The following is a 23,654-nucleotide window of genomic DNA, read 5'->3' as shown; positions in this document are numbered from 1 at the left end:
AGGAAAATGTTCGATTTCTTAAGTAACCTTTGTCGCCGGTTCGCACAAGATTGTTGCTGCATTTACTTTGATCGTGTTGTGTTTATTGTAGTAATAACTTTAACTACAAAATTACAGTCCAATGTAAAGAAACTATCATCCGTGCCTGAAACTAAAGAATTGCATGTAACGTAGAATGTTGTTTTGACACTTTTCACCCCTGAGCCACACTGTTTTTTATTTTTCAATCATTTTACTTGTCTTCCAGTTTTCAATTTCAAGATATGTATCGTTTTTACAAATAACGATAACGATAATTGGAAATTAAATTTTAAAATAATATAAATACAAATTTTTGCGTATTATTAACTATGAGAATTCAAGAAACCCGACCAAAATTAAAAAGTGTTATTTGGTCTGTATATCGAAATTTTGAAAAAAAAAATTGAATCGCTGAAGAAATATGAAGTTCAAATATTTAAAGGATAAAATTATGTTTTTCTTTTTATTTAGTATTTATATCCAAATTTATTAAGTTGGCTAATATGTCAGAAATGTCCAACTCCTTCTATTTGAAACGATTTTTGAAAAGTTTCATTAGTACCTCAAAAAATCCCTAAATCTTTAAAATTTATGTTTTGTTTTTATTTTTTTTTCAAAAATAACAAAATCTATAAAACAAAAAAAAAATAGATTTTTTTCTAGTCGAGTTTCATAGTTAAAAAATGTCACATGCTTCATTGTTAAGGAAAATACTTGCCACCAACAAGCTGCTTCTTAATTGCGCATTGCGTGAATTAAAACATGTTTTGAATAAACATGTATGTGATAAATTTCTCATTTTATTGTAACTTATTCTGATATTAATTAATGAGCCGTTTATATTCCTCACCTACTTGGTAGTTTAAGCTAAAGCAGTTTGTATAAATTTATTAAGTTGATCTTAGCAGGAAGATAAAAAAAATCAAATCATTTACAATGTATAAAGATACATGGCAGTGTAGCTCGAAACATAATTATCAATTAACAAGCGACTTGAACAAAAAGGTACAGATAAAGATTAATGCAAGTTACAACTATATAATGTTAAAAACACAAACAATTAATAAAGGTAATGTTATACAATATACATGTAACAACACTGAGACTTTTAATAAATATGGTAAATAACTAATGTTTAAAAAAACTGTAAAGTTGAAACTGATTATAAGATTATTAAAATTAAATGATTTCCATTTGCAATCAGATATTTTTAGATGAAATTCCTGAAAAATTCCATAATGTTCAGCTCATTTACTTGATGAGCTTTGGAAAACAAAATAAAAAAGTGTAATCAACTTATTTAACAACGATATTTAGTTTATTTTTTATGTTTGTAATATTGGAATTTTTCTGCATGGCAGCCTTGTATTCATAAAAAAATAATAAAGTATCTGCTATTATTACTTTGTATTCACTTTTAATGTGTATTGAGCCGCGATTTGGATGCGTGTCAATCAAGAAATACACGTTTTATGTTACATTTCACCTTTTATTCTACGCAGACGGCATGTAATATCTAGAATATATACGGCATGCTTGTATGCAAAAATACTACATTTCAAAGTCAAAATAGAAGGTAGATACAATTTTTTATGCATGCAAAAGTCAAGTCAGTCAATCAGCGCAATATATACACAACATTTAATCATTTAAGTTAAATTTTATTTATATACAGTACTCAGCATTTTGAGACACCCATTCACTCTTGCCATGTTTTATGTGTGCGCGATGCTAAATAAAATGCATTTATTTTATTGTATATATTGCAATAAAAGTAACCAGTTTTTATATGATTATTATTTTATTTATTCTTTACTTTTTTTTCCCTATAATAATGACATGATATATATGTAAATATAAAAGAATTTTCAAAGACACTGCTGTAGTGCAGAGTAATAAGGTAAATTTTGCGGTTACTTTTGTAAAATGTATTAAATAAGACACACATATCTTTGGAGATGACATGAAATGATGCGACGGAGACTGATGCGCTCTCACATACATATAACATAAAGTAATAATTTTTGCATCCGATCTGTGGTGATTATTAATTATAAATCGTTTTCTGATACGTCAAGTCGAATTTGCGCCGAGTTGGGTTGAAATTGTTTTTCCTTTATACTACTTGCACAATACAATGCATACTATGTTATTTTATTTATTTTCTTTTTTGCAATAAATATGAATAAGTAACTATGAATTAAAATAATTGCATCTGATCCTTAACTTTATAATATAGATTAAAAAATATTTTTTTCTTTTTAAATCACATCATGTTGTATTTTGGGATAGTGCATTTTCAATAAATGTTTCCGATATTTTTTTTTCGCAACGAAAATAACAAGTTGAAATAATAAGTAATTATAATGATCAAAATAGTTAAGATTAAAATTTAATAAAAATTGTCAATAAAAATTGTTAATAAAAATATTTTTAACAATATTTATGTTTTTTATCAGTTTGAGAATTTTCGAACAATTTTTAAAAATAATCTCTTTAAAAAGTTTAGGAAAGTTATTAAATATCTGTCAAAATCAATTTATAATATTTATAATGAGAAACATTACATGAAATTGCACTTGCCTCTTATGAAATAAAAACAGGTTCCGGTTATCATAATCCTTAATTAAGATACAGAAGATTTACAATTGTTACATATATTTCTGCAATATTGAGTAAATTTTGCACTGAAGATCGATTAAAATGTACAAATAAAATGGCTCGTAATTTAAAGAAAAATATTGGAAACCCCCATTTTCTATTGATATTTCCGGTTCACTTATACATTTTTTTTACAATGCATTTGCCTGTTAATTTTTAAAATATTATATTTTACACCATTTTATCAGATCATGCGTAACAAAAATGTCCGTTTAGCTTTTCAATGACCCTCTAATTTGATCAAACACAAAAATGTGTCTTACAAATGTTCTGGTTCATTGAGTAAGTTGTCACTCATATCCTGTTAATCTTTCAAGCTTGTACTTTTCGATTGCAATCGAACGATTGTCGGTTGGTTGGGCCAAAAAAAAAATAAATAAATAAAATAGAAAGGAAGAAACAGTTATATTTCAATAAAATGAAATTTTGTTTGTTGTTTTTTAAGATACAAGTTTATTTGTGGTTGTTTTGACAACACTTTAAAATAATAATAAAAAATATTTGTATACAAAATGGACATAATCAACAACAAAATAATTTTGATTGTTGTATTAAATTATTATTTTATACTATTTGAATGCAAATATATATTTTTATATTGTTACAAATAATAATATTTTTTTCGTTGTCAAAAACAATTTTGTACTTGTTTATTTTTTAAAATATGACAGCCTGAAAGTAAACTAATCAACACTGGGCGGTATCAAATAATGCTAAAATAAAATTTAGAGCTCATCGCATCATAACGTTTTAAACAAAAGACGAAATATTTTGCTTGAGTTGCAAAAGAAAAGATAAAATTTACTCGTTTTCCTTATTTTCCAACACTACACACGTAAATTTTAAACGTGTAATAAAATAAAATTGAAAATTGGCACCAACAGAAAAAAAGCAAGAAAATCGTATGAAATAGGTGTGTTTTTCTATGCAAGCTTTGGCCTAACAAGGAAAATTTTTCAAGAGAAATTTTTAATCAGAAAAATAAATAGAATCCTTTATTCTAATCTAATATACAATCGTCGTTGGTATACATCCAGATACGTGCAAAATTCAGTGTAATAAGGATGTTGCCTGCCACAGTATACAAAGAAATAGGAAAATAACAAAGTTATGGTTGATGTAATAATGCAATGAATTGCATTGAATTACTTCAAACGTGCATAAGGGAAAAAGATGTAAAATTTATATACTCCTGAAGGGTTGCATTACAGCGTCTGCAAAAAAACTGGTGTCAATTTTCACATAATTAAGATTTGGTCGTTGCAGTATTTTTTTATATGTAACGAAAAATATCTGTTGTCATGCACTTTTGACCAATATCATTTCATGAGATGTTTATTTAAAAAAAAAATGTAAACATTCGGTTGAAATATAAAGAGATTCACGATATTTTATCGAAAATATGCAAGCGATTGATTCATAACTTTGAAAATAAACAAAAATGAAGATACCATCATTTTAATGTCTTTTCGTCTGGTAAACATTAAAATACTTTGTGGATACTTTCTTCAAATTTCGGATATCAACAAACAAATTTAAGCGGATGGTTTGCATTTTTCGAAGCAAGCGACAAATTATATGAAATATTAGAGTCATGTATCAAAAGCTTTGATGCCGTGCGTTTGATTGCACAAAGTATCACACAGGTAATTTGAGACATTTATTTTTGTTGCCACGAGAAAATAAAGACAAAGTTCAACGTAGCGCATTCTCGGTGTTAAGATTCAATCGAGTGTGGATGATTCGTTCCCATAAAGCATTCGTTTTTTTTTTATTGGATTTGTGATAAGATTAGATAAGTTTTGGCAAGATCTTATTATATATGCAAGAGAATTAACCGACGGTGTGCATTTTGTCGAAAAGGCAAATATTTAAAAAAAAATAATAAAAAGTACTTACGTTGATCTTCGTACACACACATGGATTGGGGAACCATCTTCGCGGGCGGCGACATTGACATTGAATTTCTACGGTGATTATAGTGCGGCGGATAGGAGCCATTGTTGTTGTGCATAAGATGCGAGTCAGTGTGTGGCTCTGTTCTTGCTGGATGTGGATGGTATGGTGGTATGGCTGAAAGAGAATTGCCGTCTAAAGAGCTTTTAGATGAGACTGTGCTTGCGTCCGGCAAGGGCGGAGGAGGTGCCTCACCAGGTTGCAGTGACCGTTGTTCGTCTTGTGCTTGTGCTCGTCTCAATGCCGTTTGGAGGGCCATTATTTTTTGTCGGTCAGCGGTGAGGCGGCATTTTTCACAATTGCAATACCGGTATCGGCAGTATCGCTTGTGGCCCTTCAGTGCAATCTTGAGCCCGTGGTTACGGCAACGTGCACAATTCGGAGGCGTTCGCGGATTTAAGCTAGACGAACTAGAGCTGGAGGCTCCGCCATGATCTTTGACATCGATCATGTCCGATTCAGACATGTTATCGTCCCAACTTTGTTCGGATACCATTTTGTTGTATTTTTTTTTTCTTTGTTTGAACACTGTTTAATCTGCGTTTGCACAGAAAAATTTTTGCCCAGATAAAAAATTATCTCGCTTAATGTTTTTATAGTCACTTGATTTTTTTTTCTTTTGTTTTATCAACAATGTTCTATTTTTGACTTTCAAGAAGATGTCTTTCAACCTGTATAATTAAAAGGTTAAGTAAATTAGGTTTTATCCATGACAAAATCAACTTTTTGAAAATTATGACATAAAATTTTCAAAAAATTATTTTATTGCAATCGAACAACTTTTTTGCATTAAAAATGGTCAAACATTAAAGTTCCCATGAAACCTGGATCGCAACCTTTTTTAATGAAAACATTAACATTCAATGTTCGTATTTTATCAATTTTGTTTTGCCTTATTTGCTTCTCATTTGATACTGCACGTACTCGAGTTCCTTTTTTAAACTCACAAATAATTGACGATTCAAATTTTTAATTGCGGTCTTATATTTGCCTCCTCACTCTTAAGTATGGACAATTCGCATCCATTATCAGGTCTGAGGGAAAAATGCAAAGAAAAAACTTGTCATTCATGAATTAAGAACTGGTCGTGGTGTGACTATTGAAATGCATGCGTCGTCGATCAGTGTAATACACCTGCAACTGTAACACCTTAATTGGACACAAAGTATTTTTAGTTATTTCATGTACACGCATTTCTTAGTGCAAAAAAGTTGTTATACTTTTTCTCAAATACGAAATATTTTCAGCTTGTTACAAAGTCAGAAACGGTTCATCAATGCAATTTTTATGATTTTTTCAAACAAATATCAATTGGTTTGAGACAATTTCTCGTTTGTAACTAGTAGAGACACTTTTTAGGTTAAATATCCATAGATGACAACAATTTATTAATCATTTTTACCATATAAATGTGATGAAAGGTGTGCGAGTACTTCTTAAGAAGGAAATGTCGTTAAGTACGAGAATTCCTGCTCGTCAATAATTTTCTTTTTTTCTTGTTATCAGCTTATTTATTTCTCATTTATCACGACTAATTAATAAGTCGTCGCTTTGCAGGTACTTGGATTAAATGTCCGAGATGCAAAAAGTCTGTTTTTTTTTTCGTAATTACAATTGTCTTTGCGCGATTGTATGCAATAAAAGTGAGTAATGTCTACACTTGTACCACGTTATATTTTATTTATTGGTATAGAGCACGATTGTGATAAAATGTTGTAGAATGTCGAATGCAATTGTACGAGCTAACGATGTGTTTACAATCGGACAACATTGTATTGGCGAATCTTTTCTGTGTATTGTTTTGTGCTCGTGTATTTATCAAAGAGGCAAATATAAAAACGGTGCACAAACAAGTTTTCGTATTTCTTTCCTTCTTTCAATACAATACACTCTTAAGTATATGCAACAGTTTTTGCTCGGTCCGTCGCAAACTTATATTACGATACGAAATTTTGTTGATCTTCTTGCTTAATTTTTTAATGAAATATTTAACTTTTACCAAAATTTGTTTATGTTTTAATCAAAATTCATTTAAGCGTCTTGTGATGTATTCGAATCTTATCACTTTTAATTTTTTATACAATTCAACTATAATTGGCTGTAATCAGTACACAAAGTATTAGCAAGATCAGTGCTATTTTTATCAACATATATACTTGCAAATACACAATGTTATTGAGTCCGATAACTTTGTATTTTATTCTCACAGTATATTTTCTCGGTTGCTTCTTTTTATATTATTTCTTCTTTCAATTTGCATTGTACATTAATATTTTTTATAATACACTCATATTATCATTTTAATTTTTATTCTTTTTTGTATTAGTTGAATTTAATTCATGCGTTTTTTTATTATTAATTTTTATTTAATTTGCTCGAATACTTTTTTTTAATATTTTATTTTTTTTTTTATTTATGAAAAAGTTTTATTTTTTAGTGATAAATTGTTGTTCACTTTTGTAAATTTCTTCGATTTACTTTGCTGAGGAAAGTGCAGTTCCGATCTAAACAGTCCAGACTTGGTTTACATAATGAACCGCTTGCAACTTTTACAAAGTGTATCTACTCTAGAGTCAAGATACTTCTATTTGTTGATCATCATAGAAGAAGTAGTACTAGTAGTGGTAGCAACGTACACATTTATAATAATATTTGCAATAAATATGCATTAGCGCATGCAATCATACATACAATTTTTTTAAAATGCAATTGTCTATGTATAAAAGTGCTAGCGAAAATCACGCGAACTGCTTTCCACAGTATCACAAAGAATACTAAGTCACAACTCGAGTCTTAACATGTGTATTATAAGCGCAAAACGGTATAAAATGTACAGCGAAATCGCCATGGCATGTCTACTTAATCTCGTGCATCGTTCAATTAAATGTATAGTACATTTATTTATACAGTGTGTTTCGTATCCTATATGTTAGGTTCATTTTATAGGTATACTACATTTATACATTTATTATATATATAAAGGTTGTGTTTTGTGTAGATTGACCGGCGAACGTGTGAAAATGAACAACGTTAGTGCAAAAATTTTCTCCGATGAATGAAATTTGCGTTGCTATTTTTGAGGGGAAAATGTTTCTATCATGATTTTCCATTTTTCACGTCCGGCAATTTGTTGATGGTACAAGGATCAGGAGTCGTAGATGAGGATGCAGAACAAGTGGTAGTTTGATTTTTAAATCAATGTTACCTAAATTTTTATTTAACGATATTTTGCAATTGGCTTCAATTTTTTTATTTAATTAAAAAATATTTTGAATCCTTTTTATTCAAAGAAAAAGTAAATAGGTATATTTTTGTCAGAATTCAATATTTTTTTACAAAAAAAAAAAAAAATATATGTAATTGAAAAGTTTTCTTTAAATATTCACAGAAAATATAAATCATAATTATTAAAAATGTTTTGAATTTTATAGACCTTAAAAGGAAACTATTGAGTCGTTTATAAAATCTTAAACTAAGACATATAAATTCAACTAAAACTTTAAAATTTATTTTTTATTTGAAAAACAAAAATCACTAATTTTTACAAATTTCGTCAAAGCAACATAAAAATATGTTTGAGCTACTTAGTTTGGGCATCCCTTTTTGGCACTATTTTTATGAAATTTCAGACCTTTACGGTTCTAAAAGGTTTTGGAGCAGGTGTCGCAGGCAAATCGAAAAACGTGTGCTTTACGGACATGAACCCTTGAGCGGTTTGGGTAATCTGGAAGAAAAATCGCAAAATTGTTATTAAACACTCTACGAAAGAAAATAAATAAATAAATTATTTAATTGCAACTTAATGCAAAATAAAAAAAATACTTTTCAACGCTTTTTTAACTTACCGTTTCTGTTTTTTCGTCAACTTTAGACTCTGGACAATCCGTATCAGGCAAGACTTTTACTTTCTTTTTTTTTAATCAAAAAAACCTTGGTCATCTTGTTCGAGATCAAAAAAATTAATTGGCAGCTCCATGCACTCTTGTTGTAGCTCATGTTTTGTGATCTCAAGTAAAAAATTTTGTTTGGGTAGCATTACTTTCGATAATGACGACAGGCTGCATATTAAGAGACGGGGCTTTGTACATATAGCAATGGCCGAATCCATTTCTACTTTGAAAAAATTGTTCGCGCCAATCAAGATCAATGCCCCAACCTCAAAAACTTACATTTTTTCTGTTTTTTCAAGATTTTTTTTAGCTCTTTGAAATTGTAGAGATCAGTGTAATCATTGTTACATGACTTTGCTACATACTTTGCGTTACGTTTTTTGTGTGCTTAGAAAAGATGAGTTATTATTTAAATCAATCAATTGAAAATAGAACCCCTTGATTCAGTTTAAGGATGTAACGTTAAAGACATAATATTTTTGGAACAGCTTTAAAGTATAAATGGAAACATATCAAGTAGAATATTTATAAAAAAATATTTTTACCGCATTTCAATTTTTATAAATTTTCATTTTAATTTTTTTTTCTTTCATTTTTATTAGTTTTTCCTTTGAAAAATGTGTGCGATAAAATTTCGTGAAAAACTGCAAAAAATCAGATAACCTTAAAAATTTCAAAATTTTTAAGTGTTCACGAGAGTAACGTGAAAATTGGTGAAAATTTTCGAGCAACGTACAAGGTGGTAAAATATTTTTGGAAAAACTCGGGAAACTCGTGAAAAATCGGAAAAAACTTGATTAATTTCAAATTTTAGGATATTTTAGTTAAGTGACAGTTGTTACAAATGCAACACCGGTATCGACAGTATCGTAACAATTTTATGCGCCGTTCACAAAAATGAATGAATTCTCCTACTCTTTTATACAACATAAATATATCAGATTACACATAGCTAGCCGCTATAGTATTGTACATACTTTGTAGTCTTTTGTTCTACTAACTAAAATATAAATTTTGAAGACCAGTCTCTCATCCTGGTTTTTCATCAAAAATTTATTTAAAAAAATATTCAATTATAAACCGCCAACATGCTGACAACATGCTTGAAATTTTCTTTAGATGCAATTTTTCTCCTTTTTGCACACAAATGCAGCAAACAAACACATGCAAGCCTATAGTATCGTTCATCGCGTTGCTTTCAATGGTTGAGTAATTGTCATACGCATGTATGCATTTCCTACTGTCTAGTACACCTTATATCACACGTTTATAATATGATAATCAGTGAAAACGCAACAATGTATTACTTTGTAAGCGCAAATCTTTAGCTGGTGTTGGTTCACACACTGAAAATTTAATTCATGTCGTTGGTGTTTGTTTGTATTCCTCAAAAGTGTAATAATTTTGTTACTATTTTATTTTCTTTCTGTCGATGTATTAGTCTACTTGATTCAACATGTGTGTGCGAAAAAAAAATGAGCAACGTGTGTATGCGGGGGACGAATGAATGCAACCGGTAAACGATTATACATTTCAGCTCGCGCGTGGTGTTATACATAGCTATGTAGCGAGGAAGTTACATTGTAAGAAATGCAATTGCATGAAGGTCATTCACGAAAAGTGCGCAATTTAGTCTGTATTTATAGTAAATGCATGCGCAGATAAATTTCTTTCTATTTTTATCGCATTTAACAAATACTTTAAATTTTTCTTAGTAATTGATTCTCACACCCGGATCATTAGTGGACATTAAAGGAAAAAAATTGGCTAAAACAGTACGAAAAATACATAATCATTACTTTTCTCCTGTTCCACTAAATAAACATACAGTTTCCTAGATACATCATTAGAAAGGTTGACTTTTTGCGTGGGCTTCTTGCTAACTGTCTTGTCGTTTTTGACGAAGCGTTTTCTATACGAATTTTTAGCCTACTCAATAAATGATTTATAATGGCCGATCAACGGACATTAGGTGCGATTACGTGCAAATTCGCAGACATACAAAATAAATAAATTTAATCAAAAATACAAACAATTTTTTGATGTGTACATTTAGCAAACATCTTGCTTTATACTCGTTTGATAACCTTTTTATCTTTAATTTTTTTGTTAATATTTAATAATAATTTTGGTGCATTGAATGACATCAAATTGATAAGAAAAAAGTACATTGTTTGCAAGACGGCTCATATACATATAGCTTCTAAAGTTGTTGCCGGGTGAGTGAACCCGTGACATTTACCAAGCGAATTTTTATCAGTTTAAATAAACAAAGACGTTAGAAGTCGTGGAAGGTTAATCTCTGGAGGTTTAACGTCCCAGTACTAGGGATCATCAAAAAAGTTATTTTTTCAGTTTGTCTGAAAACCGACGTACTTTAGGTACTAAAAGTCAAAAACTTTAACTTCATTTTTTTACATTTTTAAGAATAACGACCAAAAAATTTAAAAAATAATTTTAGAATAATTTTACAAAATATTAAAAAAAAAAATAATAAGTCAAAACGCTTTTTAAAAACAGTATCATAGAAAATATATCAAAATTTAACAATTTTATAAATTTTTCATACAAAAATCTTTTCCATCCCGCATGATTTTTTTTTAAATTTATTTATTTTTTTAAAGTTATTTTAATTTCCGGTAACAAAACCAAAGATTTTTTTTCATTTTACTTTATTTTTTTAAATGACTTTTTAAAAAATTAGCACACATTTATCTTTCAGGGTTCAAAAGGCTCAAATTCTAGGTGATCTCAAGTTTCAAAATACTGTTGATTTTTTTTTTAAAGAACGAACCAAAACGAAAAATTCCAAGAAAAAAAGGATTTGAAATAGAGGTAAAAATTGTGACTACTTTCTTGTTCGCTACTTGAGGGTCCATAATTCTGGTAACTTACTTTAAGCTAAATATTCACAATAAAATCTATTACAAAAATTAAAATTTTAAGGCTCCCTATGGTCCAAAATATCAAATGCGTAGATTGCAAAAATGGTTGTTGATTCGCGACGCTTTGGACTTTGTGCTGCTGCATTTTTTTTTGGTCATGACATTAAATCCCTCCCATGCTTATTGCTGCTTGTATCTTTTTTTACTCTTCATCTTGTACCACTATTTTAATTTTACCTATATGTAGGTATATTTACATAAAACATAATAAAAATAAAGTAAAAATCTTGCACAATGTTCGTTACATAAAAAATACCTCATCGCGCAGATTGTAATTTTGTATCACTTGATTATTATTATTCCCTCTTTTAAATATATTTCATACTAAATGCCTCAATTTTCATGTTACTTTAAACAGAATTTTACCTCTAAGGCTTCAGCGCAGAAAAAAGTCTTGTGAAACAGTCGTATGGTACGGTCGCGTAGTTGCATTTAAAGTCTTTGGACTTTGCATAGATTGATTCAACTTTACTGAAGAAAAAAAAAGACGAAACAGATAAAATGTGTGTTTCGATACAAATGAAATTAAAAAAAAAAGTCAAAGGGAAACAAAATAAAATGAAACCAAATCAAGAGAAGAAAATGATACACAACAACATGATTTCAGTCAGGCTTCATTTAGTATTGCATGCAATTATCTAATCTTAACTCTGTCTTGATTGTCCGCCCAATTGCCTGAAAATGTCAGTTGAGGTAGAAATGTGAATTAAATGTTTGCTTGTTTTCGCTATGCTCTTTTTTCACTCGGTCTCCAGCTCGAGATATGTACGAAAGAACCAAGACAACATTATTGCAGCATAATAATAATAATCGTATAAAATGTGTATACTTTTTGATGTGTTTTAAAGTTGGCAGATTTGGTTTTGTTATTTCATTGCAACTAATACTTGGGTACAGTAAAATACAAAAAACAACAATTTTGTTTGGAAAAGTGGGTTTTGAACAAAATTTGAATGCCTTTTTGTTGTAAAATAACTTTCATGACTTTTTTGCCATATCAGCGAGTATGAAGACTTACCACCACAGAAAGAAATTTTGAAATAAAACACATCATTTGAGTTTTTTTAGGTCTACTAGAGACTAATAATTTTTTAATAATTATTTTTTTAGTATTAAACTAAAGTTTTTTGTCATTTTTTTTTCTTTGCATTTTTTTTTTGTTCACCTTTTCAAAAGATGAACATCACCTTTTTTTATCACACCAAGTTTTTTTTTGTATTTTGTTGTTTATAATGAAATATAACATATTTAATTATAATTAATTATATTATTTTTTTTATCTCTACATTTGTTTATGTTTATGCATAATAATTTTGGAATCTTTCACTAAAGCAAGAATAATTAATCTACAAAATCATATCTAATAAAAATGAGCAACCAAATAATTTTTCTAATAAAAAAAAACTTTGTTGCTCTTCGAACAACCCAAAAAAATTCTTAAAATTAATTTTGTTGCTTGCTTTTATGAAATATTCTTGATACACATTTTACAATAATTCAAATGTGATTTGTAATTTTTATTTTTTTTTTCTTTCTACTCTATTACATTTACATGAGAGAAGATAAACATTGTAAAATTATTTTTTTTTATTTAGCTGTTTCCTCAATTTCACGTCTTTTTGTGTATTTTAAATCATTAAGACTGCATAAGTACTTTTAAATACAATAGGAACAGTAACTTATTAGGATAAGAAACTTTTCTTAAATTTGTGTAAGTTTAATAAATGCAGTAAATAGATGATTCTAATAAAAAAAAATAACTTTCGTAAAATGACTACACAGCTGTTTTAGATATATTTCTTTATATTTATTTTTTTTTTTGTAATTCAATATTTTTATATTTTTTTTTGTGCAGTTAATTAATTCGTTGGAAATCACCATCGATTACGTTTCAACTACTAATCATGAAAATTCTAGTCTATATGTTGCTATTTTGCACTTCAAGCAATGATAAGTGTTAAAAATAATAAGAAAAGCTGCAAGTTTTGAGATTTTTTGTTTTCTTTTTTTTAGTATAATATTATAATCTTTTTTTTTTGTTTTATCTAAATTTTAACAATAATTGTACATACATACATGTCTTATAGCCGAACACATTTATAAAATATACCAACATTGAGAAAATTTAAGCCTTTACTGGCTGCAATAGCGATGGTAGCTGTGGTACAAACTCTGCCGCTAAAGGATTGAGTGTCGATTTTTCAACATTGCTTGGACCAACGTGCAAAGACGAGAGAACGTCACATAGTTCAGATGGATTTCTGTGAAAAGTACAATTTTATAATTAAATGATAAAAGTAATAAGGTGACTAAATTTAATTATTTGACTAACTTTTGACTGACCGCAGGTGCCCTAAATCGATATTTTTTTTCAATCAATTATTTTTTTCATATCGAAGTCGACGAAAATGTACCTACAGCTGCCAAAATGACACTTTTTGAAAATTCAATTAAAATCACGTAACTTTTTCATCTAAGTTTTAAAAACAGGATGTCTATCCAATGCAAGTTCAGTTCGTTTTTGTGTGTGAATTTAAAGAAAATTATTTATAATTATCACTTTTATAATGGTCAAAATTGATTTTTTTTTTGTCAAAATCGCAAGAGACGTGAAAAAAGTAAAATAATTAAATTTAGTCACCTATGAAATAAAAACTTACTCCACATTAATCACAAGAGAACCGTTTTTCTCGTCCTCTGATTCCTCAATTTCATCCTCTAGCATAGCCTCCATGCATTGTTCCATTAGAGCTTGTTCCTCTAATCGTTGCATTTCCTATTTAAAACGAAAAAGTTAAAAACTCAAACGGTGGTTCAATCGTTCTCGAAAAATCATTATCAAAAAATTCAATTTAAACAAAAAATAGCGAAATTTTATTATAAAAAAAATTTAAATTAGCTTAGGAATTTTTTTTTTCTAAGTAACTTGGGTTAAAAAATTAAAAATCTATTTTCTTTTAAATTTTAATCGCGGCATAAAATACATTTTAAAAATAAATAAAATTTAATCAAATTTTGTTTCGTTTACTTACAGCTTCATCGAACTCTTCTTCATTTTCCATCCACATGTATTCGGAAAAATCACCGGAGTAACTGACTGGCACATCGGGCTCACTAGGCGTAGAACTTGTCAAATATTGCTCTTCGGGATCTGAGTCATTCGAGTCATATGGTTCGCCATAGCCATAATACCCATTGCCAATGGTGAAATTTGGAATCTTCATAATCATTTTGTGACAACTGCGAACAACAAAGTTTTTTTTATTATTATTTATATTTTGTCGCGACAAAGTAATTAGCAGACTTGTGCTCGAAGATGGAAGAATGGTGACCATTATAAATATTCAGACATTCAACATTAATATTCGTAAACAATAAACAACAAAGCTAAAAATAACCCAATATTTTCTGCACTTCATGCAAGAGACACTCATTTATTTTTATCCGACTAAAAGTCACATTTTCGAGGATTTCGCAGTTTACTTCCGTATTTTGTTTTTATTCTATCAATTGTTATTTGTTATTTATTTATGTTGAAGGACACTATGCAAATCGAACGATGATGGCCTCCACATCTGAATTTTAGGTGATTCTAAGTTTCCCGATAACACTAGAAAGGTCATAGCATTTAAATTTATTGGGCAAATTATACAAAGTTGTTTTTAAATCTCTATTTTTGATGAAAGTTTATGGTTTTTGCGTGTTTCGCAATCGAACAATACAAAACAACAACAAATTCAAATGTAATTTTTTCGTCTAATTTTTCCCGTTATTTCAAAACCTTTTACATTTCGAACACTTGCAATAATAATTTGGTACCGTATTCTTCAAATTACACTAAAAAAGAGCTAGTTTTACCTGGAATTTGGTAATTTTTACACCAAAAAAAGAAAATTTGTTCAGAATTGGGCTCACTAGAAATTTTGTCTGCCTTCAGGAACTTTCGAAGACACAATGAAAAGCCGAAGGCAAACAAATATTTCATACAGATTTCAGTTGTGAATCCGAAGACACGCAACACTGTTTGGACTGCGAATTTTGTGCAATTTGAAATTGTTTTGAAAATAAGTTTTTGGACACTTTCTGTTAAACTCAAGGGTTCTGGCTTCCGAGATTGCTACCCAAATAATGCAAAGATACTGGAAGAACTGACCTCGAATTAATTTTGACGACAAAACCAAGTGTTAAAAGCAGCCTTTGTCCAATCTCTGATACGTATCTGAGTTTTCAAGAAGTTCATTTATTTATTTGCTAAACTTCTTGGGGTAATTGATGAGACTTTCGTAAGCCAAATCGACGAATCGAAGCAGAAAAAGAACGAAACTTCGATGAATTTTCACTAAACTATGTTTTGGGAAAAGTTTGCCAGGAAATGCATATCGAGAAAGTGACACTGGACAAAAATGAATATTTCTACAGCAATGGGATCTCAGGCCTTATTTCGTGAAATCCACAAGAATACTTGGCTAAAACGCATAAATGGTGATAATCGAAAGACTACAGTTATTAATACAAAAGTAAGTAGGTTAAGCATGTATTGTTTTAATGTTTTTTCGACTCACATCGTTAATTTGTGTATAGTGCGACGACGACGAGACATTGTGTACCTATTAGTTGATGAGGAAGCACTTTAATAGAAAAATTTGGTTCTCACAGTAAATTAATTTTGCCTTTCTCTTTTTAATTTTCAGAAATCCGAGAAATACTGGGTGGTATTTTGTGTACATGATGACACATTTGCCCTTCTCGAAGGCTATTCGGAGCCCAAATTCGCTCCCAGTCATATTCCCGAATGGACTATTCCCTTGCAAACGACGCAACACATATCACACGCTTTAGTACCGCAGGAGAATGAGTTTGAATTCGTGATAACTTTGATGAATGATGTGGCTCGCTTCAATGCACCTTCGTGGGAATTGATGCTAGAGTGGGTGGAGGCACTCCGTTCCAAGTTACGTGAGATGAAAATTTTGTCGCCCAAGGAAAATGTTTATTCTAAATTACCGGAAATTCGGGCTCCGCTTTTACCGACGAGAGATCCAACGTCTCCCTTACCCGTTCTTCCGCCAGTTCCGGCGGCAATTGTACCGGGAATCGAGCGACTTTACCCTCCTAGCACCCAGTCATCGAATCAAACACGAACAAGCAGCACTGCGCCAAGTAACGGATCTGAACGAATTGCAATGTCAAATACAAATGTGCAAAATATAATGAATTTATTGTCGAATCCGTTGGAAGCTTATAGTACGAACCACCACACAAATGGTGAAGCGGAAAATCCTGTTCCAGATATACAACCTAGTGTTGCAGAAAATATTCCAGAAGCCACGAGTGATGAAATTGAGAACAATTTGGAGAATGAAGAGGAGCCCGCTGCCACAAATATCACGATAATTCAGGTGTCGACACCGCCAAGCGAGAAAAAGACTCTTTTTGAATTCACCGACGAGGAGTTCCCCGATGAGGAATATCGCAGCAACGTTCAAATAATTCCGTCCAATCCTGCACCAACTACGTCTCTTGCTGAGCCCTCCACTAGCAATACCAATAATAATGCCACCACCACTGAGATAGCGGTAAAAGGCAAGCCAAATATCTACAAGACGCCACACAAGAGTAAAACGAAAATCACAAATAACGCACAAAATGCCACAAAAGTGTCGACCACCGTGCAAGTTTCCAGTGCGACGAGCGAGTACGGACAAGTGTTTGCTTGTAGCACCACTAGTAGTGCCACGACTGTCGTTGATATTCACTCTGCAATGCCTTCTAGTCATCAAGAGACGCCGCCGTCGCTTCCAACCACACAACATTACGAGCAAATTTTCTTATCAACATCTGCTCCGGCATCGAATGCTCGTGATTTGGAGGAACCATCAACCTCCACTGGTGTCCGAGTTGCTTCACCTCCAAAACTTGCCGCTAAAAGATCAGTGGAAGTGCAATCAAATGCGGCAAATCGTCCGAATGTGCTGCAACGCGGTCTCACAGAGGTCAGCATAACACGTCCAAGTAGACGTGATGAACCCACGACGGCGCAACAATCGGCAAATAGTCGAAGCAGAGGACCCGGTGCCAGCAACAAAAACACTCCGGGAAGCCAAGTCGACAAATTTCGTGGCGAAAATCATGGACAACGACAACGGAGTTCCTCGACGTCGGACATGCATGCGGGAAATCGTGCCAGATCGATTTTGAGTCCCGTCGCATTGCCGCAACAAAATCACGCGAGATTGCAACCGGCACCGCAACCATATCGATCGGCAAATCCGCTGTCGGAAAACGGCACACGGATGACGCTGCGGGAACAACAAGTGATGCATATGCGACGAGAGATGATGCACCCCGGAGGTGTTCGTCTGCAATTACGTCGAAAGGACTGCTGCGGCAGTATCGCATGGATTGATGCCTTTGGAGGTGTATGGGTGGCAGGTTGGAAACAGAAAGAGCATCCAGTGCTTTACAATGCTCTGCATATCGGGGATCAATTGTTGTCGGTGGCTGGCCAGCAAGTAACTTCCGCCGCTGAAGCTAACAAACTTATTCGAGCATGTCAGGGATTATTTGTGAGTAGAAATCATGAAAATTTAAGTCTTTGTGTTTAATTTAATTTTTCTTTTTTTAGGTCGAAATGATTATTCGACGAGTTCCCTTTGGACGCGTTTATGCAATTAGACGAGAGCTGGAAGCACAATGTCTCGGACTCATTCGAGATGGAAATACAGCGACGATTGTTGACGTCGTTCCAAATAGTCTTGCTGCCCGGTTTGGACTGCCACCAAAGGTATGAAATTTTGCGTTAGGTCGCTTTATTTTTTTATTTTCGTATTTTGTCCCATTCAAAATTTAAAAAACTTTTTGGGGCAAAATAAAATAAGTTTGTGAAATATGAGCAGTTTTTTTGCCTTTTACCAAATTTTAAAGAAATTTTAATTTATTTATTTTTTTTTTTAATATTTGTATATTAATATTTAATATTTGTATTTTTTTTTGGAAATTTGATTTTTTAATACTTAAATTTTCAAATTTAAAGTTTCTCTTGAAAAAAAACATTTAGCGACCTTTTATTTTTAATATTTACTCATTTAAATCACATAATTACAGGCAAAAACTGTCGATGGACTAAACCTAACTTTTTGGGTTTTAACGGAAATAAATGGACGACCATTAAATCTGTTTTTCAAAGATACGGAAATTAAAGACCGTCTTAATTCAGTTGGCCGAGATATCTCAATATTGGTAAGGTTCTTACGATTCCTTTTTAAACCTCTAGGAATTATATATTTTTTTAAATAGGTCCAACCATCAGATCTTATAACAAAATTAAAGAAACAACTCAAGTCATTAAGAAGCTATAAAGACTTTATCGTGCAATAAACAACAAAAACATATTTAGAAGAGTAATTTCAAGAATCAAAACTATTTGTATGAAATTATTTTTTACTTTTTATCTCAAATTTATTCAAAGCAAAACTGTACAGTTGAAAGTTTATGTAATATTTATTCTAACAAAAAAAAAATGTGTATCTATTTATTATTTACTTTTATTTACGAATAAAGAAATTTAGAATGGTGTGATTTAATAAGATAAAGAAAGCAGAAGTGATTTGATAGGATATTTTAGATAAAATTTAAAGAAAAAAATATCAAAGTAGTGCTAAATAAAAATTTTATAATTTTACAATATTCTCGAAACAGCTAAAAAATCCGTCGAATATTTATTTATAAAAAACAGTATTATAACAAGAGCACATTTGAAAAGTAAGTGACCATCGTCAAATTAGCCAAATACAAGCAAATGTCATAAATCAGGTCTTCAAAACGTAGCAAATGAAGTAACGGAAGAGTGAAAACTTTTATTCTAGAAAAAATAAATAGTACAAACTAAATTTTACAAGACTAACATAATAAAAAAAAACATCCTCACGCAATTTTATATCCTTTTGACCTTTTATAGCAAAATTAGATAGTATTTAGGTGCCTTCTTAAATATACGTATAGGTATTGTAAAAGACAAGAAGAAAACAGTGGAAAACATTTGACTACCCAGAAAACAACTTGAGACATTATCTTTGACGTAAATAATTCTAGATACAATTAATAGATTAGACATAAGTCTGGTAACGATGTATTGCGAAACGATGTGTCATGTACAATTTCAAAGGCTAATTGAATAGAGAAATAAAGAAAATGAAAAGATTTTGTATTAAAAATAGAAAAAAATTGCTTTATTTTCTCCAAACAATTTCCAAACATTGTTGTTAATATATGAGAGGCTTCTCATGTCTGATTTGTGAATCTAGGGATCAAATTGGGAAAACAAAGGACTTTCCAAATCCGATCTAGGGGAGTTTAATAATTTTTGATGATTTTTAAATTAAAAATGTCTTAAAAAATTGAATTAAGGCCGCTCCAAATGAAAATAAAGTCCAAAATTTTTTAAAATAAAATGGGGGGGGGGCAAAATAAAAAAAAAAAGTTTTGAAATATTTTTTTCATACCAAATGACAAAATTTCATCAATTTTTGAGCGTTAAATAATATTTTTGATGTTTTTTTACTAAAAATTCAAGAAATTTTGAAAAAAAATTATAAATTTAAGATTTAAGAAAATTTATGATAAAATATGATTTCCAAAACAAAAATTAGAAAAAATTGAAAATTTTTCAAAAATTTTTTGGAAATTTTCTTGAAAAATTATGAAAATACACCCAAAAACGGTCATTTTTGGTTAAATTTTTAATTTTTTTTTATTTTGCTCCATTGGATTTTCGACTTTTAAAATGGGGCATCGGACTTTATTTTTGATTTTCATTTGGAGCGGCCTAAATTAAATTTGGGAAATCTTAACTTAATTTTTATTAAAATTGCCGAAAATTCAAAATCTAGGGATATTGGAATTAAAGCTGAATATAGAAAGTAATCTCTATAAAATACGGACTCTGGCAATTCAGTAGAATAGACAAATGAACAAAAGCAACATTCGATTTTCAAACAATTTTATTCGTAATATAATCTAGTCAAATAATTTTAAATATCAAGAATAATGTTTGAGCAGATCTCTTTTTGTTTTACTTTATATCTGGCTTAATTTTTTTTAAGTACCTTTTAAAACTAATGTGATTGGAACTTTTCTTGTATAATTATTATAAATTCATTAAAATTAACATATTGCATGGAATGTCTTTATAAATTCATTGATTTTTTTCATAATTCAACATTGTCGTGAAGTACGGATAAATTAATTGCTATAAAATATTAGTTAACAAAATAATAAAAATTGACTACAAAGCTTCTTTTTAAGGCATCTTCTCAATCAAAAAAGTTATTTATCTCCACACATAAAAAATTGTATACTCTTGTTGAACTTTGGCAGTACTATTTCCTTATTTTTACTCTGTGATTAACTCGTAAACATGTTTTGCGTGCGTCGTTGTGACCGTTTCGTGCATTGCAAAGTCAAGAGAATAAAAAGTCCGCAGATGCACGCAGCTCCACATCCGTAAGCCAAGACATTTCGATAATATTGAGGGCAATCGGTACGATCTTGGCACTTGACACTTTCAATAACGGCAACAACGATGCCCGTTATGAGTTTGTCGAAGAAAGTCACGGCCGAGTAGATGAAACCTCCCTTTTCGGAATGCGATCCAATCATATCGGCAGTAATACAGAGACTGGAGATCATGGTGACGGAGCTGCCAGCACCAAAGAGAATTGCAATGCCAAAGAGTTCGGTCACAGCGCTCGTTGTCGGCGTCACAAAGTAAACACTTAGACAGCCACCAATGCAGAACAGAGATCCAATAAAATATGCCATTTGATGTCCAAACAAGCGACTGCAGTACTTTAAGAGAATAGACGACACAAAAGACGCCACAAATGAGACTAAAGGCACGGTAGCAAGATGCTCGACTGCATTTGTTTCCACAGTCTCCTCAATCAAAGTCATTACATTGTTGTCGGCGGTTTGCGGAGGAGTCCAGGCACGTTCATCCAGCCACAACGGCATGTAAATTAAACTTGTAGTCATAAACAAACGAGAAAAAACATATCTGAAAAACAAAAAAAAAAATGATTAAAATGACGATCATCGGGTAAAATCGCAAATACCTACAAAAATGCATTTTGGTACAACAAGGGAGACCGTAAAAACTTTCCATTGTCAAATCGGCGCACTTTAACGTGAGACTTAATGAGTGATGTATTTTCATCGGGAGCATCGTCCGACGATATGCCCGATGATGATGAACTTGCACTGGGTGTACTGCCGGACTCTGGAACGACTGACGTGTCAAATTGTCCGCGAGTTTGATTCGGTAATGGGGCCAAACGGCGTCGAATTTCGTAGTTGCTCATGCTCAGTGAAAAATGGAAAAGAACCGTCATCGAAAGACCCGCAAGTGTCAAAATGAGAGAAATATCACGGAATCTAAAGGCATCACCAGGACCAATATTGTTGTCATCCTTTGCACGTCCATGTAAAACTGCCCACGTCACTACGTAAACAACAACGTTGGAACAAATTGACGCTGAATACCGAATGGCAGTCAAGTCGGATCGGTCTGTGTTCGTACGTGAGAGCTCAGGTATCATTGAAAGATGGGTAATTTGAACAATTCTGTAAAGGCAAAAAAAATTAATCAAATTGTTCTAAGTGAAACATAAAAAATAAAGCTAGATGTTAATAGAATCCAAAAAAAAATTAGCAGAGCAAAAAAAGTTCAAAAAATTCAAAAAATTTTGTCAAAATAATAATTTTATGTTTAAATTATAAATAAAATTCCAACTATGGTAGCTGTAAATAATTCTTGAGTTTCATTTGGAATTGCCGAAATATAATGAAAAAAAAGTAGGCCGTAAAAATCATACTTACGCCCATCCAAGTTGAAATGCTAAAATGCACATTGCGAAATACGTTGGCTGCCACCAAGGCGGGAAGACTTTGCACCAAGGACATATGGAAAAAATTAACGGAAAACTCATAAAAACCAAAGCAGTTCCACCAATGTGCCACGTTCGTTTTGTCCCATACCTAGAACCGAATTTCATGTAAGAACCGAATTTCATATTAGAACCGAATTTCATACTTGTCTGCGAGAATTCCAATGACGGGCGTTGCGATTGCATCTCCAACTTGACCCAACATTACAAGGATGCCTGCTTCTTTGGCTGAGATCTGTAGCGCACCTTGCAAGAAAAGCAGCGTATAGCTGAACCAGACGCCCGCACATAAATCATTGTAGATGTGTCCAAGGCCATATCCGAGTTTCTCTACCACATTCAAAGATCTCATGTCAGTTTCACTGTTTCCCGCACCACTACCACTATCACTTGTATTGATGATCTCTGCCTCGCTAACTACACTATTTGCTACATTACTGTTGTCAGTGCCTCCAGCTGCACCATACCTCGAAGTGTTTCTACTTTCTCCAGAACTCGCATCGATGAGGGCCTGTCGATCAGACATTCTTTTTGTCGTCTGATTGAAAAATTTTTGTGTTTCGACTTGTGTTTCCACGCACTTCAACTCACTTCTAAGGCTTTAAACTTTACTTGACAACCTGATACTCGCTATTTAGGTACTGTGTGTGTGTAATCTGATATGATTTTTTTTTTACTATTTATTTACTCGTTCGAAAGTTCATCGCTTATCATCGTTCAACAGTCTCTATTTTAATGCGAATCTGCAAACATAATTTGTGAAACACGGAAAAGCAAAAGGCATGCAATCGTTTCAGATGTGATTTGTTATTAAATTCTTACCTAATTAAATCCAAAACAAACAGATAAACGAGACGTGATAATCAAAATTTATGGAGGCAGATGAAGTGTGAATTAGCTTGGAGGCGATTTTTGAATAAGTCGACCAATTTTTCATTCAAGTTTCTTGTACAAGTTATCAGTTTCATTCGTCTCAAGCGATTAACTGAATTGGCAGGTATCTTGGGTGGAAACGACTGGTAGTTCGTTAAACTTTACTGGTGGGAAATTTAACTAAAATGGAAATTTTGAAAAATTTAAGAAAATACGAACAAAATAGAAGAACAAAACTGCTCGGAATTAATATAATATGGTCCTACCAGTATTTGATATTGAACTATTAACAGAACACAGCGATAAAAAATATACATGTTTTGAAATACTAATTTCATAAAAAATGACAAAAAACATTTTTTTGA

At 31.3% G+C, this 23,654-nt stretch overlaps 4 protein-coding genes across 6 annotated transcripts in view; 1 reads left to right on the top strand and 3 right to left on the bottom strand.

Moving 5' to 3' along the window:
- LOC134833422 (protein doublesex) overlaps positions 1 to 7,254 on the bottom strand; it is a 42,457-nt gene extending 35,203 nt beyond the window's left edge. The window contains exons 1-3 of one of the 3 annotated variants that reach the window (XM_063847735.1): positions 6,041 to 7,254; positions 4,834 to 5,309; positions 4,582 to 4,773 (exon numbers count right to left, since the gene is read on the bottom strand). In XM_063847735.1, the coding sequence (XP_063703805.1) occupies positions 4,582 to 4,773; positions 4,834 to 5,134 (493 nt within the window). In that variant the 5' untranslated portion in view covers positions 5,135 to 5,309; positions 6,041 to 7,254. Of the gene's footprint in view, positions 1 to 4,581; positions 5,310 to 6,040 lie in introns of all 3 variants that reach the window. The other 2 variants (XM_063847736.1, XM_063847734.1) reach the window with 2 other exon arrangements.
- Positions 7,255 to 13,280: 6,026 nt separating this feature from the next.
- Positions 13,281 to 15,420, bottom strand: LOC134834273 (polyadenylate-binding protein-interacting protein 2). Its single transcript, XM_063848866.1, has 4 exons — positions 15,332 to 15,420; positions 14,506 to 14,713; positions 14,134 to 14,249; positions 13,281 to 13,734 (listed from the first exon to the last, which is right to left on the bottom strand). Exons 2-4 carry the CDS (start codon positions 14,701 to 14,703, stop codon positions 13,599 to 13,601), a joined length of 450 nt encoding a protein of 149 aa, XP_063704936.1. The 5' UTR covers positions 14,704 to 14,713; positions 15,332 to 15,420; the 3' UTR covers positions 13,281 to 13,598.
- Positions 15,421 to 15,493: 73 nt separating this feature from the next.
- Positions 15,494 to 19,679, top strand: LOC134833151 (uncharacterized). Its single transcript, XM_063847378.1, has 5 exons — positions 15,494 to 15,990; positions 16,165 to 18,039; positions 18,099 to 18,257; positions 18,578 to 18,712; positions 18,770 to 19,679. Exons 1-5 carry the CDS (start codon positions 15,877 to 15,879, stop codon positions 18,848 to 18,850), a joined length of 2,364 nt encoding a protein of 787 aa, XP_063703448.1. The 5' UTR covers positions 15,494 to 15,876; the 3' UTR covers positions 18,851 to 19,679.
- An 806-nt stretch (positions 19,680 to 20,485) lies between these two features.
- LOC134834742 (major facilitator superfamily domain-containing protein 12-like) lies at positions 20,486 to 23,299 on the bottom strand. Its single transcript, XM_063849497.1, has 5 exons — positions 23,239 to 23,299; positions 22,563 to 23,159; positions 22,349 to 22,507; positions 21,590 to 22,093; positions 20,486 to 21,527 (listed from the first exon to the last, which is right to left on the bottom strand). The coding sequence occupies exons 2-5, from the start codon at positions 22,940 to 22,942 to the stop codon at positions 20,876 to 20,878; spliced, it is 1,695 nt and encodes a 564-aa protein (XP_063705567.1). The 5' UTR covers positions 22,943 to 23,159; positions 23,239 to 23,299; the 3' UTR covers positions 20,486 to 20,875.
- Between the last annotated feature and the right edge of the window lie 355 nt (positions 23,300 to 23,654).

This window comes from Culicoides brevitarsis, chromosome 3 (genome assembly GCF_036172545.1).
Source record: "Culicoides brevitarsis isolate CSIRO-B50_1 chromosome 3, AGI_CSIRO_Cbre_v1, whole genome shotgun sequence".
Taxonomy (NCBI): domain Eukaryota; kingdom Metazoa; phylum Arthropoda; class Insecta; order Diptera; family Ceratopogonidae; genus Culicoides; species Culicoides brevitarsis.
Note: the sequence above shows the minus strand (reverse complement) of the source record. Positions and strands in the feature narration are given on the sequence as shown.